The sequence below is a fragment of the Nansenia antarctica genome (assembly GCF_963989245.1).
Source record: "Nansenia antarctica genome assembly, chromosome: 14".
Classification (NCBI taxonomy): Eukaryota; Metazoa; Chordata; class Actinopteri; order Argentiniformes; family Microstomatidae; genus Nansenia; species Nansenia antarctica.
Genome location: NC_137684.1, coordinates 22,069,237 through 22,082,971, shown reverse-complemented (window position 1 = coordinate 22,082,971; position 13,735 = coordinate 22,069,237). Strand labels below are relative to the sequence as shown.

General features: G+C 44.8%; 1 protein-coding gene across 1 annotated transcript in view; it reads left to right on the top strand.

The window, feature by feature from the left end:
- Nucleotides 1-13,448, top strand: part of washc4 (WASH complex subunit 4) — a gene marked incomplete at its 5' end in the record, with an annotated part of 15,006 nt that extends 1,558 nt beyond the window's left edge. The window contains 32 exons of the mRNA XM_080544857.1: nucleotide 1; nucleotides 351-404; nucleotides 804-869; nucleotides 969-1,014; nucleotides 1,196-1,263; nucleotides 1,696-1,778; nucleotides 1,908-1,950; nucleotides 2,090-2,193; nucleotides 2,335-2,455; nucleotides 3,035-3,158; nucleotides 3,808-3,935; nucleotides 4,027-4,187; nucleotides 4,584-4,713; nucleotides 4,803-4,928; nucleotides 5,104-5,211; nucleotides 5,542-5,688; nucleotides 5,994-6,073; nucleotides 6,281-6,386; nucleotides 7,618-7,734; nucleotides 8,003-8,171; nucleotides 9,432-9,586; nucleotides 9,724-9,798; nucleotides 9,971-10,075; nucleotides 10,401-10,535; nucleotides 10,831-10,939; nucleotides 11,214-11,280; nucleotides 11,458-11,544; nucleotides 11,962-12,109; nucleotides 12,465-12,561; nucleotides 12,723-12,919; nucleotides 13,082-13,178; nucleotides 13,329-13,448. The exon at nucleotide 1 is cut by the window's left edge and continues 139 nt beyond it. Of these exons, the coding sequence (XP_080400983.1) occupies nucleotide 1; nucleotides 351-404; nucleotides 804-869; nucleotides 969-1,014; nucleotides 1,196-1,263; nucleotides 1,696-1,778; nucleotides 1,908-1,950; nucleotides 2,090-2,193; nucleotides 2,335-2,455; nucleotides 3,035-3,158; nucleotides 3,808-3,935; nucleotides 4,027-4,187; nucleotides 4,584-4,713; nucleotides 4,803-4,928; nucleotides 5,104-5,211; nucleotides 5,542-5,688; nucleotides 5,994-6,073; nucleotides 6,281-6,386; nucleotides 7,618-7,734; nucleotides 8,003-8,171; nucleotides 9,432-9,586; nucleotides 9,724-9,798; nucleotides 9,971-10,075; nucleotides 10,401-10,535; nucleotides 10,831-10,939; nucleotides 11,214-11,280; nucleotides 11,458-11,544; nucleotides 11,962-12,109; nucleotides 12,465-12,561; nucleotides 12,723-12,919; nucleotides 13,082-13,178; nucleotides 13,329-13,402 (3,328 nt within the window). The 3' untranslated portion in view covers nucleotides 13,403-13,448. The remainder of the gene's footprint in view (nucleotides 2-350; nucleotides 405-803; nucleotides 870-968; nucleotides 1,015-1,195; nucleotides 1,264-1,695; nucleotides 1,779-1,907; nucleotides 1,951-2,089; nucleotides 2,194-2,334; nucleotides 2,456-3,034; nucleotides 3,159-3,807; nucleotides 3,936-4,026; nucleotides 4,188-4,583; nucleotides 4,714-4,802; nucleotides 4,929-5,103; nucleotides 5,212-5,541; nucleotides 5,689-5,993; nucleotides 6,074-6,280; nucleotides 6,387-7,617; nucleotides 7,735-8,002; nucleotides 8,172-9,431; nucleotides 9,587-9,723; nucleotides 9,799-9,970; nucleotides 10,076-10,400; nucleotides 10,536-10,830; nucleotides 10,940-11,213; nucleotides 11,281-11,457; nucleotides 11,545-11,961; nucleotides 12,110-12,464; nucleotides 12,562-12,722; nucleotides 12,920-13,081; nucleotides 13,179-13,328) is intronic.
- Nucleotides 13,449-13,735: the final 287 nt, after the last annotated feature.

Sequence of the window (13,735 nt, the reverse complement as noted above, 5' to 3'; positions counted from 1 at the left end):
GGTTAGTGTCTAGCCTAGACAGGGTTTGACTTTGAACCTGGGTCTCCAGTGTGCAAGGCATGCACAAAGTCGCTACTGTATGCAATGCATGAGCCTAGGCATAAAGTCTTAATACTACGGAATATCCGTAGTAACGTGTGATCACTCTGTAACAATGGCAGAGTAATCACATGTGTGGGGTGGGGTCACTTTTGCTTGAAAGTGGAACTGGAATATCATGTTATATCATGTAATAATAGCCAACGTCTATTAATGACAGTGATGTCCAGATTATTGTCAATTCGAGTAAATCTATTAGAAGTGGGGACATCAGTCTAATGCAATTTCTCCCCTACTTTTCTTTCCTCTAGCTTCTCCCATACGAACAGTCCTCCCTGTTGGAGTTAATCAAAACAGACAACAAGGTATACTAACAAGTGAAGGGCAACCTTCCTCAGATATGCAACTAATGATTATTAGTTCCCATGGGTACAAAATGTCTAATTATGTCTTTGAAGTATTGTATTATCCCCAGCTGCATAATCTCCACTAATTAGCGGATTGCACTCCAGATTATCATAATCAGTGATTCAGTTCAGTTGTAGCTACTAATGGAAAATGAGTTCCCTTCTAACAAGAAAGGCAGGACACAAATATTTCTACTCTAAAGAGGAGAGATCAGAATAATCTGATAATACTCTTTCTCACAACATTATACTTGACAAGTAGCCTCTTTTCTACTACTCGCTATTGTGTCCATTGCATCTCTGTTACTCCTTTGCATTGGTGTGCGGTTTAAATCATTTTGCCTGTGCTCTCTGCAGGTCCTGAACAAAGTTATCACAGTGTACGCAGCCCTCTGCAGTGAAGTTAAGAAGCTGAAGTATGAGGTAAACTATGGATTTATGCTGAATGCTTTTTCACTTTCTAATCATCATAATGTTTTTTTGTTTTTTTATGCGTTTGAATGATTTTGTCTCCATCTGTAGGCGGACACCAAGTTCTACAATGGCTTGTTGTACTATGGAGAAGGAGGTGACATGTCAGATTTTCTCATTCAATTAATTGATACCGAGTTTCATGGTGACGCATCTATCCTGCGTCGACCTACAGTGCATGACTTTGATGACATTATGAAGTTCATGTTTTTCACCTGTATTGAAGTGTGTGTGTGTGTGTGTGTGTGTGTGTGTGTCTGTCTATATTTGTGTTCCAGTGTCAGACACCAGTGTTGTTGAAGGGGAGTCGCAAGTTCAGATGGGCAGATTCATCTCTTTCTTTCAGGTGAGACACAAGGGGAGGATAAACACGTCTCTGTGAGTGGCGTCTCAGTCATCTCAAACGGCATCCACTTCCCATATCTCTTCTGCATTTTCTTTTCTACAGTAGTTCTCTCACATAGTACCGTACACAATTGAAGGATCAGTTTTGAGGAATGGATGCCTTGTAGACTATTGAGATTGTTTGGGGGGCTTCATGGGGTGAAAGGATAAGAATACTGGCCCAAATTCTTTGGCCATAATCTGATTCCTTGTTCGTGACACAGGCCAAAAGGTGTGTCTGTAAACCTTATAATATTGGTACCAATCTGAGTTAGTATAGAGACAATTGTTAGTGGGGAGTTAACAGTTTTGGAGACATCAGGCTGATTCAAGTTACTATATTTTTTTTTCCCCCCCTCTATCTCTTCTCCTCAACTGAACTTTCCCCATTTAGGAGCTTTCCTGTTTTGTGTCGCGGTGCTTTGAAGTTGTGGTCAACATTGTTCATCAACTGGCTGCTCTCTACAACAGCAACAAGTGAGACACAGGATGTTGTTTTGGGGAATTACTGTGAGGTTTCGATAGAGCAAGTTGTTACTCCTAGTAATACTCCCTGCTATGTCATGGGAGATACTGGAGCTTTTTCTTCTCTTGTTTCCCTTACAGGGCTGCTACAAAAATCATTGAGTCATCAGGAGTTCATTTTCAGGTAATTGTGCAATCTTCAGGTAATCAAGTTATTGTCATTACTTTACATCCATATGTTCTCTGGTGCTGCCCTCCTCACCTTCAAGAGTTTTTTGTCCTCTGTTTATGTGCATGCGTTTTTTCTCCTTTCCCCTCTGCAGACAGTGTATGAGCACTTGGGGGAGTTGTTGGTGGTTTTGCTCACGCTGGATGAAATCATGGAGAATCACGCCACCCTAAAAGACCACTGGAAGATGTACAAGAGGTACACACACGTACATAATTGATGTACAGTCAACAGGAACATGAACGTTCTGAAATCATTCCCAAAGTGACGTTCGTACAGAAAGATACCCAGGTTTGTCCTCTGAAGGAGATTCCTCTCTTGACCCCTCTCCCTCCGTAGGTTACTGAAGTCTGTGCACCATAACCCCGGGAAGTTCTCCATCCCTGAAGAGAAACTGAAGCCGTTTGAGAAGCTGCTACTAAAGCTGGAGGGACAGCTGCTGGATGGCATGATATTCCAGGTGACCCCAGTTGACATCATCATTCTAGTTTGTTGTTCTATGACTGTGATAGGTCCTTTTATAGGTGATGGGGCCTTTTCAGCCGCAGCCCCGTCCCTCTGGAACGCCCTCCCCAACCACATCAGACAGGCCAACACCCTGCCAACATTTAAACAGGCCCTCAAAACCCACCTCTTCAAGCTCCCCTTCACCAGTTAACCCTCTCCCCCTCCCCTTCCCATGTGTCCCCAGCACTACCTTAATTAGACCCCTATACTTTCTTTCTCTATTTATGTCTTGTTTCTTTTTATTATTACTAATCGATCTTTTCAGTTTATAAAGCATCTTTGAGTGTCTAGAAAAGCGCTATACAAGTCTAATGTATTATTATTATTATTATTATTATTATTATTATTATTATTATTATTATTATCATTATTATTATTATATTATTATTATTATGACTGGCCCTGCATCCCAATTCTCCATCCTTTTCCCTAAAGTCTACAGTTCCCTACACAAATGTACATGGGGATTGGTGTAACCATGGTTACATCTCCTTCTAAACATGCCACTGATGTGTACGGCTCTGTTTGACAGGCGTGTGTGGAGCAGAGGTTTGATGACCCCGGAGAGGGAGTGTCTGTGGCCAAAAACAGTGCCTTCGCTGAGGAGTTTTCCTTCAACATACGCACCATATTCACCAACGTGGAGTCCAAGATCGGTCAGTCCCCACTGTCTAACACATGTATTCTATCAGTCGTATGGGCAGTTTGTTTTTATACTCTGAAGTACATACAGTATATTATGTAGAGGAAAAAACCCTCCAACCTCGAGTTCTTCTTGGTTAGTCACAGCATATTCCATATTCAGTAATGAAGAAACCAAAGTTAACTTTGAGCTCATTTACTATGTCAAGTTGGTGGGAAATGTGCAAATGTGGTAATCTAGGCCTATTCCTACATACACACAGGAATGTAACTTTCCAACAACAGCAAATAACACAATAAAAGGAAAAGTCAGCACGAGTCTCAAGTCAAAAGTTCACTTATACATATGTATGTATAAAGGGTTAAATGAAGAGTCCAATATATCCTGTTATCAATTGAAAGTGTGAATATAGCATTAATAATCAGATTATCACAATTTTACACAACTACTATTACAGCTATTCATGTTCATATGTTATGCTCTCTGTGCTACAGTACACAAAGCAGTCCTGGTTGTTTCTGCATTGCTATTTGATTACTTACTTAATTCTGTAATCTTGTTTTCAATCATTGTAAAGCGCTTTGAGTTGCATCCGTGTATGAAAGGCGCTATATAAATAAAGTTTCACTTCACTTCACTTTCATTTGTATTGTTGTTGTTAGGTGAGCCTGCTGAGATTGACCAAAGGGACAAGTATGCAGGGGTCTGTGGTCTCTTCGTGCTTCACTTCCACATCTTCAGGGCCGTCGACAAGAAGCTCTACAAAGCCTTACTAGACATCTGCAAGAAGGTGTGTGTGCGTTCTCATTCACTTTAAGCTGGTCTCTCTCTCTCTGATTCTTGACTGCTAACAGTGTGTGTGTGTGTGTGTGTGTCCTCAGGTTCCTGCGGTGACTCTGACTGCTAACATCATCTGGTTCCCTGACACGTTCCTCATCGCCAAGGTCCCCGCTGCAGCCAAGCTGATGGACAAGAAGAGCATCCAAGGCATCCGGGCACAGAGAGATGCCTACCTGCAGCAGAAAGCACAGACGCTCACAAAGTGAGTCAATCAGACAGTAGTATTATCATTATTATTGTCCAAAACGGGAATTTCGTTTGCAGACAGTGTTCTCATGTTCAGTTAAAGGTGAAGCATGTCGGAATGCACTTTGCTGCCTTCTTTGGCCAAACACAAGATGTGAAAACGTAAATATGTTTTCTAATAGCCTTGTAAACAAATAAAAGGTAAAATAGGCACATACAGCTCAGTGCTTTAACTCAAAACCAGATTTTGGAAAGTGCTTTGTTTGTACCAAAACAACCCTCTTCACTGAACATGCTTTATAATCTCCTTCCTCATTCCTTATTCCTTTATAATGTCATTCCTTGATCGCTTCTGATTTATCATGGCCATTTAGCACTACTTTAAAGCGTCCATGGCACTCCCCCTCTGCAGGGATGTGCAGTCCTACTACGTGTTTGTGACGTCCTGGATGATGAAGGTGGAAGCCATCTCGTCAAAGGAACAACGCAGTGACTTCAAGCTTTCAGAGGACCTCAGCAGCAGGTGTAATATCTTTGTACAGGTAAGGACTTGGTACAGAAACGTCTCTTCAGAGCTCTGTAAAACAAAGATATTTTGGCTTCATGATGCCTTTATGCCGTCTCTCCCCAGGGCATTCTGTATGCCTATAGCATCAGCACCATCATCAAGACCACCATGAACCTGTACATGTCCATGCAGCGGCCCATGACCAAGACCTCCGTTAAAGCCCTTTGCAGACTGGTAGAGCTTCTCAAGGTGTGTGTGTGTGTGTGTGTGTGTGTGTGTGGGTGTGGGTGTGGGTGTGGGTGTGTGGTGTGTGTGTGTGTGTGTGTCTCATCAGTTCAATGGAGCTGCTCAATGTGAATGTGATTATGTTTGTGAATGGATCAGATATCATTTTGAGTGACATTTGGTGTCACTTCCTCTTCAGGCTGTGGAGCACACGTTCCATCGGCGTTCCATGGTGGTAGCGGACTCTGTGTCCCACATCACCCAGCACCTGCAGTCTCAGGCCCTCAGCTCCATAGGCACGGCCAAGGTAAACACAACACACACACACACACACACACACACACATGCCAGGGAGGTTATTGTTAATACTCTATAAACTGGTACTGTTATCACATGTAATTCTGGAACCAGAATTACAAAAAAAGAATGTCAGTCAGCCATTTAAGTCTCTTCGAAAAAGGAGAATTTATGATCTGGACGGAAGTCGACCTTTTTGATTTTGCCTTCTATTTCCAATGACTTATTCCAACCTAGTCATTGTTGTTCTTGTAAAAAAAAAACAGGAAAGTCTTTCATCAAAAGCACTGAAGTTACAAGATAAAATGTGTAACTCCTGCATCCTGTATGTCTCCTGTAGAAGAGGGTGATCTCGGATAAGAAGTACAGTGAGCAGCGTCTGGACGTGCTGTCTTCTCTGGTGCTGGCAGAGAACGCCCTCAACGGGCCCAGCACTAAAGAGCGCCGCCTAGTGGTGTCACTGGCTCTCAGCGTCGGAACACAGATGGTAAGACAATAGGGGGGGACCTGACTGTGAGTGCAGGATGGGAAGAGATACATTTGAACTAAAATAAGAGTATAGAGTCATATACTCAACAAAGAGTATATGACAGTTGATCAAGTGACCACCGACAGTAAACTTTTAGTTTATATATCAGCCTGAAAATGGATCAGTGAATAGATCAGTAAACCCTGCTCAAGGTCCATTCCCCTCAAGGTGTACCAGTGAAAAAAAAATCAAAATGTAATTCCTCCTGGACATTTGTAGCTTTATGTTTACACTCTGAGTGACCTGTTGTTTTTATCCTCTAGAAAACCTTCAAAGACGAGGAGCTGCTCCCCCTGCAGCTGGTGCTGAAGAAGCTGGATCTGATCTCTGAGCTCAGGGAGAGGTGAGCGGGTCTCTGTAACCGTCGGCAACATAAGCAGTGTCCCAAAAATAGCAAACGGCACGGGTAGTGTCCCCTCCAGGTACAACATGATCATGTTTTTGGATTGACACCTGGTTAAAAAGTGTAATACAAATGAATCCCTTCACATCCACCTTTGGTAACGGTGTGATCTACTACAGTACGTTTTTGACGGGATTCTCTTCTCAGGGTGAAAGTGCAGTGTGACTGTAGCTTCCTGTACTGGCACAGAGCTGTGTTCCCCATCTACTTGGACGACGTGTACGACAACGCTGTGGACGCGGCCAGGATGCACGTAAGCACAAAGCAGGGCGCACCTCTCTAGACTCCTCAGGGCAGGGGGCAGCTCTGCCTCTCCAGAGCAGTGTGTATGCTGTGTTGCATTCTAATCTTTTAAAGGGTTAGTTCGGGTTTTTATGTTGTTTAGGTTGTTATTCCTTGTTTTTGTGGTGGGAATCTAGGGTTTACCTCTCCTTAATAAGTGAGACTTTGCACAAATAGGCACGTACCTACACAATATTTAACTTCTTTAATGGTTGCAAGCAGAGCAGTCTGTCTCTAGTAGCCAGAGAGCCCAGTACAAGGTTACAATACAGATTTTATATTCTCCCAACCTCCCCTCTTCAGGGTGGTGTTTTCACACATTTATTATCTATCATGCGGCCTTGAAGCGATGGGGGTGAACAGTGGTGCCTTGTGGCCAGTCCCATACATCCTTATCTTTTAGGGTCAGCTAAGTCTCGGGAAGGCTTACATGTGTCTGTTCAGCTTGCCACCTTCATCAGTTCAAGGCAGGTGACAGATGTTAGTAATTATTTAGGACAGATCGTAAATACAATTTCTACCTCTGTTAGTTCCCAGGTGGTAAATATACTCGCCTGTTTCTGTTAGTCCAGTTACTTTAAGCTTTAAGCAAATCATAAACAAGGGATAACCCCCAGGCCAGGACCAGAGGTAACTAGCAGGGTGTGACTCCCAAACCATCACTTGTTATCAACAGTCACGTTTAACAGAGCCAAACATCTAATACATGTACTATGCTTAATACATTGCTTAAATTGTGAAGTCATTAAGTGATTAAATGCTTCAATAATTAGTAACATCAATATTATAATTATATAAGATACTTATTTCACCATTACAGTTTTCCACTGTTGTAGATTCATCCAGACACTTTTTTCGCATTCTTGAGCAACTTTTGCTGTGCTACTCTAGTGGACGTGGACGGGGAAAATGAGTTCTAACATCCAAAAACCTGAACTAAACCTTTAAATCATAGACTGATAAAAATAAAAATAAAGTGTGTGAACCGTCTAACCAATTAATGGAAGAGAACATTAAAAACCAGCAGGGTGTCAGCCCTTGAGAACTAGAGTTGTTCATTAGGGGATGTCCTTTTTTTTATAATCCCATGGTTCCATTCATGCCAACCTGCTTCTCATTGCCTCCTGTCGTTGTTCTCTATTTGTGATTGGCTGGTCGTGCTGTCTCTCCTCCTGGTTGGTGTGTCGGATTGGCCGGAGCAGTACATGTTCAGCGCTCTGAGGGACAGTGTGCCCACCATGCTGCACGCCAAACACATGGAGTCATGTGACCAGCTACTGCAGAGCTACGACCAAGAGATCATGGAGGTTTTCAACGAGGTAGGGAGAGGGAAGGTGGGAGGGAGGGAAGGAGGGTGGGAGGGTGGGTGGGTGGGTGGGAGCGAGCAAGAGGGGAAATTAGGCATTAGGTGATTGGAAGGGCTAGATGGTTATTAACAAGGTGAATGATTTGGGGGCTAGATGGTGGTTATTAACAAGGTGAATGAGATTTTTGGACCAACAATTTCCCTGTAGATCTCTCTTTCCTAACCACCCTCTCTCTTCCCTCCTTTTTGTTCTCCCCTTCTGTCCTTCCCCTTTCTCTCAGCATTTGTTGGATAAGCTGTGTAAGGAGATAGAGAAGGACCTGCGTCTCTCCGTGCACACACACCTGAAGCTGGACGACAGGAACCCCTTCAAGGTGGGCATGAAGGACCTGGCCCACTTCTTCCTCCTCAAACCCATCCGCTTCTTCAACCGCTTCATCCACATCAAAGGTACGCTCCCTGTCTTAAAGGTACACTCCCTGTCTTAAAGGTACGCTCCCTGTCTTAAATGGTAAATGGACTGACTTATATAGAGCCTTTATCCAAAGCGCTTTACAAAGGCCTCTCATTCACCCATTCACACATTCACACACCAATGGCGGCAATTTGGGGTTCAGTGTCTTGCCCAAGGACACTCCGACATGTGGCCAGCCGGGGCTCGAACCGCCGATCTGCCATCCTTGCGATCATTAGACAGCGGCTCTACCTCCTGCGCCACAGTGCCCCAAGGCACTCCCCCTGTTTTGTGTTCCATCTAACACAGAAAAACTAAACGTATCTGAATACTGTGAGCTACTGTGAGACAGATGATGGTTGAGCTAATCAATAGTAGTGTAAAACTTTACATTGTGTGTTAGGGCTGTCCCAAACGACTATTTTTCTAACGATTAATCTAGCGATTATTTTTCCGATTAGTCTGCCGACTAATTTAACGATATTTTTTTTTGCTGTTCGGGAAAACAAAACAAAAAAACAAACATGTGTAGGCCCCTTAATTTCCACCTCACTGCTATGTTTAGCCAACTTGAATGCCAACATGGCCATTTAGAAGTCTGTCCATCACCACAACACATAGCTAGCTAGTAGCTACATAGCTAGCTAACGTTACTCTCGCTGCTATGTTATGATTAGCTAAATTGATGCTAACGTAGCATGCGAGCTACGAGCTAGATAACATACAGTAGGTGCGAGCACCACAATGACAATAGGCTACCGTAGCTAGCCAGCTACATAGCTAACGTTACTAACACCAGAAGACAAGACATACAAACTGTGGTGAGCTACATTGCTTGTGTAACATTAGCTAGTAGCTATCCATTTTTCACTCATACACGGCCGGAAAAGTGAACAGAAATACAATGGTGACTTACGGTGGTGCTATCTTGTGGCTGTCTTCACAAAGAGCTCCAGGATGCTTTCGCTTGAGGTGCTCGTTCATTGCAGACGTACTGCTGTGATAGGCCATTTCATTTTTGCTTATTTAAATAAAAATTAAAAAATTAAAAAAATACATGTACGACTAACCGACGCATATTACGCAAACCGACGTATTGACGTAGTCGATGACGTCGACTAATCGTAACAGCCCTATTGTGTGTGGATTCCTTTTGTTTTCTGAATAATGCAGAAAATATGTGTGCGCGTGCAGCCTGTTTTACTGTGTGTGTGTGTGTGTGTGTGTGTGTGTGTGTGTTGTCATTGTCATTGCAGCGTATGTGACTCACTACCTGGATAAGACGTTCTATAACCTAACCACGGTGGCTCTTCATGACTGGGCCACCTACAGTGAGATGAGGAACCTGGCAACACAGCGCTATGGACTCACGATGACAGAGGCACACCTACCCAGCCAGACCCTGGAACAGGTGCGTGCGTGCGAAAAACAGTATCTGCAAGTGTGTCGTTTTTGTGTGTTTGTGGTGTAGTGAAAAGATGCATGGGTAGTTGGAATTGAGTGTTTGTGTGTGTGTGTATTTGGTAAGTATGTTGTGTTTCTCGTCAGGGTTTGGATGTTTTGGAGATCATGAGGAACATCCACGTCTTCGTATCACGCTACCTCTACAACCTCAACAACCAGGCAAGACCCCCCCCCCCCCCCCCCCCCTCATCATGCCTGGCCCCTCTCCCACTTCTACTTAATATGAAGAATCTGTGGTATACAGTGGGGGAAATACTTTTTTGATGTGTTCAATACTTATTTCCCCCACTGTATGTATGTAGTTGTTAAAACCGACGTTTGTTTCCCTCAGATTTTCATAGAGAAGTCGAGCAACAACAAGCACCTGAACACCATCAACATCCGTCACATCGCCAACTCCATCCGCACCCACGGCACCGGCATCATGAACACCACGGTGAGGGGAGGGCAGACGTGTGTTGGGGGACTAGTTTACAGCCTAGAGGCTTGTGGAAGAGGGCATCTATAGGTTGGGATGGGAGGGGAGGGGTATAGTTTTGTCTCCCAGGGAGAGAGAGAAATGCCTAATGAGAGGACGTGGCAGGTCACACCTATCCCCATCTCCCTTCTCTTTTTTTCTCCCCATCCTCCCTCTTTTCCCCCCTCTCTCCTCTCCCTCCTCTCTGCCTTCTCTTTCTCTTCTCCCTCCCCTCTCTCCTCCACTCTTTTCCACTCCCTCACTCACACTCTCTCACTCCTTCTCCTCCCTCTCCCCCCTCCAGGTGAACTTCACCTACCAGTTTCTGCGTAAGAAGTTCTACATCTTCAGCCAGTTTATGTACGACGAGCACATCAAGTCCAGACTTATCAAGGATATCCGCTTCTTCAGGGAGACCAAGGACCAGTCTGACCAAAAGGTAACGGGCTCACTGACCCACTATAATTTCCTTTTTTCATCAGAGGAATTTAATGAGACTTTCTAATGAAAAATATCTCTTTGCCTTTGCTTCTGCCATATATGGGCGCAGGGGATAAGCTTTTATTGCATTGCATTGATCTCTTCTACCACTGACTGTTGTATTTGTACCTGCTGACCTCTGCCCTCTGGTGGTGAACTGTGTGCCTTGCAGTACCTATTGATCTACATGTGTTTATGATGTCTATATTGCAGTACCTATTGATCTCCATGTGTTTATGATGTCTTTATTGCAGTACCCATTCGAGCGGGCAGAGAAGTTCAACCGGGGCATTAGGAAGCTGGGCATCACCCCTGAAGGGCAGAGCTACCTGGACCAGTTCAGACAGCTCATTAGCCAGATTGGTGAGACGCCACACACACACACACACTGAGTATACCACACACACACACACACACACACTGAGTATACCACACACACACACACACACACACACTGAGTATACCACACACACACACACACACACACACTGAGTATAGTATCAGATAGGTTTCTCTTTTTGATCGATATAAAACCATAATATATCTCACCATGATAAATATCTGCTCTCATCTTGCAAGCAATCCACTCATACCCATCCTCCTCCTCCTCCCTCTTTTTTTTGTCCTCTCCTACCAGGTAATGCGATGGGCTACGTGCGAATGATCCGCTCTGGAGGACTGCACTGCTGCAGTAGTGCCATCAGGTACTGGAAACAGGAGTTAATAATGTATGGTTAGGTAGGGTAATGTATGCTTGCTAAACTGTCCTCTTCAAGGAGTGAGATAGAGGTCCTGGTACTGTGCAGGAGTTGTGGACGACGATGTTTTGGGTATAGCTAGAATGAGGGTTTAACCAGTCTGTGACTGTGTGTGTTTTCCAGGTTTGTCCCTGACCTAGAGGACATAGTCAACTTTGAGGAGCTGGTGAAGGAGGAAGGGCTCTCCGAGGAGACCCAGAAAGCTGCCAGGTACGCTCCTGTGACACGCTCGCTTACTGACTTACTGAGGCCCCGATAGGACCATAGGCCATCAACGACGCCTCTCCGGTGAACTCGACCCTGGGCAACCTTTTCTATTTCGATCCAGGAGTAGACGACGTGTTTGTGTTTGGCTTCGGTGTCCCTGTCTCCGGGTGTCCTCCTTCTTTTGCCCTCCGGATTCCATGTGAGGGATTGCCTTATGTTGCCTGATCCCTGTTCTGTCCTTTCCCCATAGCTCCTGGTTTGGTATTTTGTGCAGCTATCTGATCCGATCTGATCTGTATCCCGCGGAGACAGAGAACAGAGTTGAAAATGTTTCGTTTCGGTTTTGATGGAGTATTTGGGTATTTGGGCACAGTATGTTTGTGTATCCAAAGGAATAATTCATGTGTGTCTCTGTCTCAGTGTCCTGGACTCAGTGTTGGGGGACCTGACCAGTAACTCTGCAGAGGGGACGGAGTACTTTAAAATGCTGGTGGGAGTGTTCGCCCCCGAGTTCCGCAGCGTCAAGAACATGCACCTCAGGAACTTCTTCATGATTGTACCTCCACTGGTGAGGCCCTGACTCTTCCACTCTCTCTCTCTCTCTTCTCAGTCTGTCCATCTATATAAGTGCAGTCCATCTCTCTCTCTCTCTCTCTCTTTTAACCTGCTATGACTTTTGCTCTTTTATTATGTTCCTGTATTATGTAAAGCACATTGTGACCCCTGGTCTGGGATCAGGTGCTATAGAAATACATTTCACTTACTTCCTCACTCTGCTCTCCTCTGTTGGATCTAACCATCTCTCTTTATCTCTTATCTTTGAGTCTCTCTCTCTGCCCTCTCTTGCTGTATTTCTTTCTCGCCCTCTTTTCTCACCCCATCCTGACCGTGCCGTGCTTCCATCCCTCTCGTCTCTCCTCCAGACGGTGAATTTTGTGGAGCATTCCATCGGCTGCAAGGAGAAACTCAACAAGAAGAACAAAGGCGGAGCCGCCTTCACCGACGACGGCTTCGCTATGGGTGAGTTAGTAGTAGCGTCTCTCTCGCAGATCACAAACTAAGGCTGTCAAGTAAGTTCAGGTTGGAACTTTCACGGTACACAACCCTTCATTGGGGGCTGATGCTCACACGCGTCTGTCCGTGTGGCGGTGTCTGTCCGTGTGTGTCGTCCCCGCCCTCAGGTGTGGCGTACATCCTGAAGCTGTTGGACCAGTATCTGGAGTTTGACTCTCTGCACTGGTTCCAGGCCGTCAGGGAGAAGTACATGAGGGAGATCAATGCCGTAGTGAAGGAGCAGAATGTCCAATCCACCAACCAGGATGAGAAACTCCTACAGACCATGAACCTCACCCAGAAGAGACTTGACATCTACCTGCAGGTAGCTACAGTACAGGGGGAGGAGGAGGAGGGCTGTCGCCGGACACGATTTGCTATATCCTCATATCAGAAACATTTGAGCCGGTACATCGACGATTTGTAAATGCACTTGAGCCGATGTGTTATTGTGTGTATTGAGCTTCTGTCCCCTGTTGTCGTCTAGGAGTTTGAGCTGCTGCACTTCTCTCTGAGCAGCGCTCGGATCTTCTTCAGGGCGGACAAGACGGCGGCCGAGGAAACCCAGGAGAGGAAGGACAAAGGTGGGGGGGGGGGGGGGGTCAGAGTTCAATCTATACTCTGGTTTTCATGGAAAAACTCTTCTGTAATATGAAAACCTGGAAATAGGCTATACTGTGTATTCATGGAAGGATTGTATGTGACATTGACACTGTTCTTAATTTTTCTTCCAGAAAGGGCTGCCAAAACGGGAGCCAGCAGCAACTCCTCAGATGGGTCCACCCCCGTTGAATCCTCTGCAAAGTGATAATCACGAATTCCTAGGTCCAGAGATCTCACCTGGAGAACAGTGGAACCGCACTGGAATCGCCACGATTGAGAAGAGAGGAGAAGGGGAGCATAAGAGCAGGCTAGACTGAAACATGGTTGTCTCCTGCAATGCAAAAACCAGAAGTACTGGACTGTGTTGTTTGAGACATGGATGCCCACATTGCAGTAAACTGGATTAGAGAAAGGACATTTATTGCCTTTAGAAGGCTGGCAGTCTTCAGTATTCTAATACTAACCAGTAATGAGCTGCAACGTTTGCAGGAAAAGCGCTATACAAATTAAAAGTTATTATTATTATTATCATCATGTA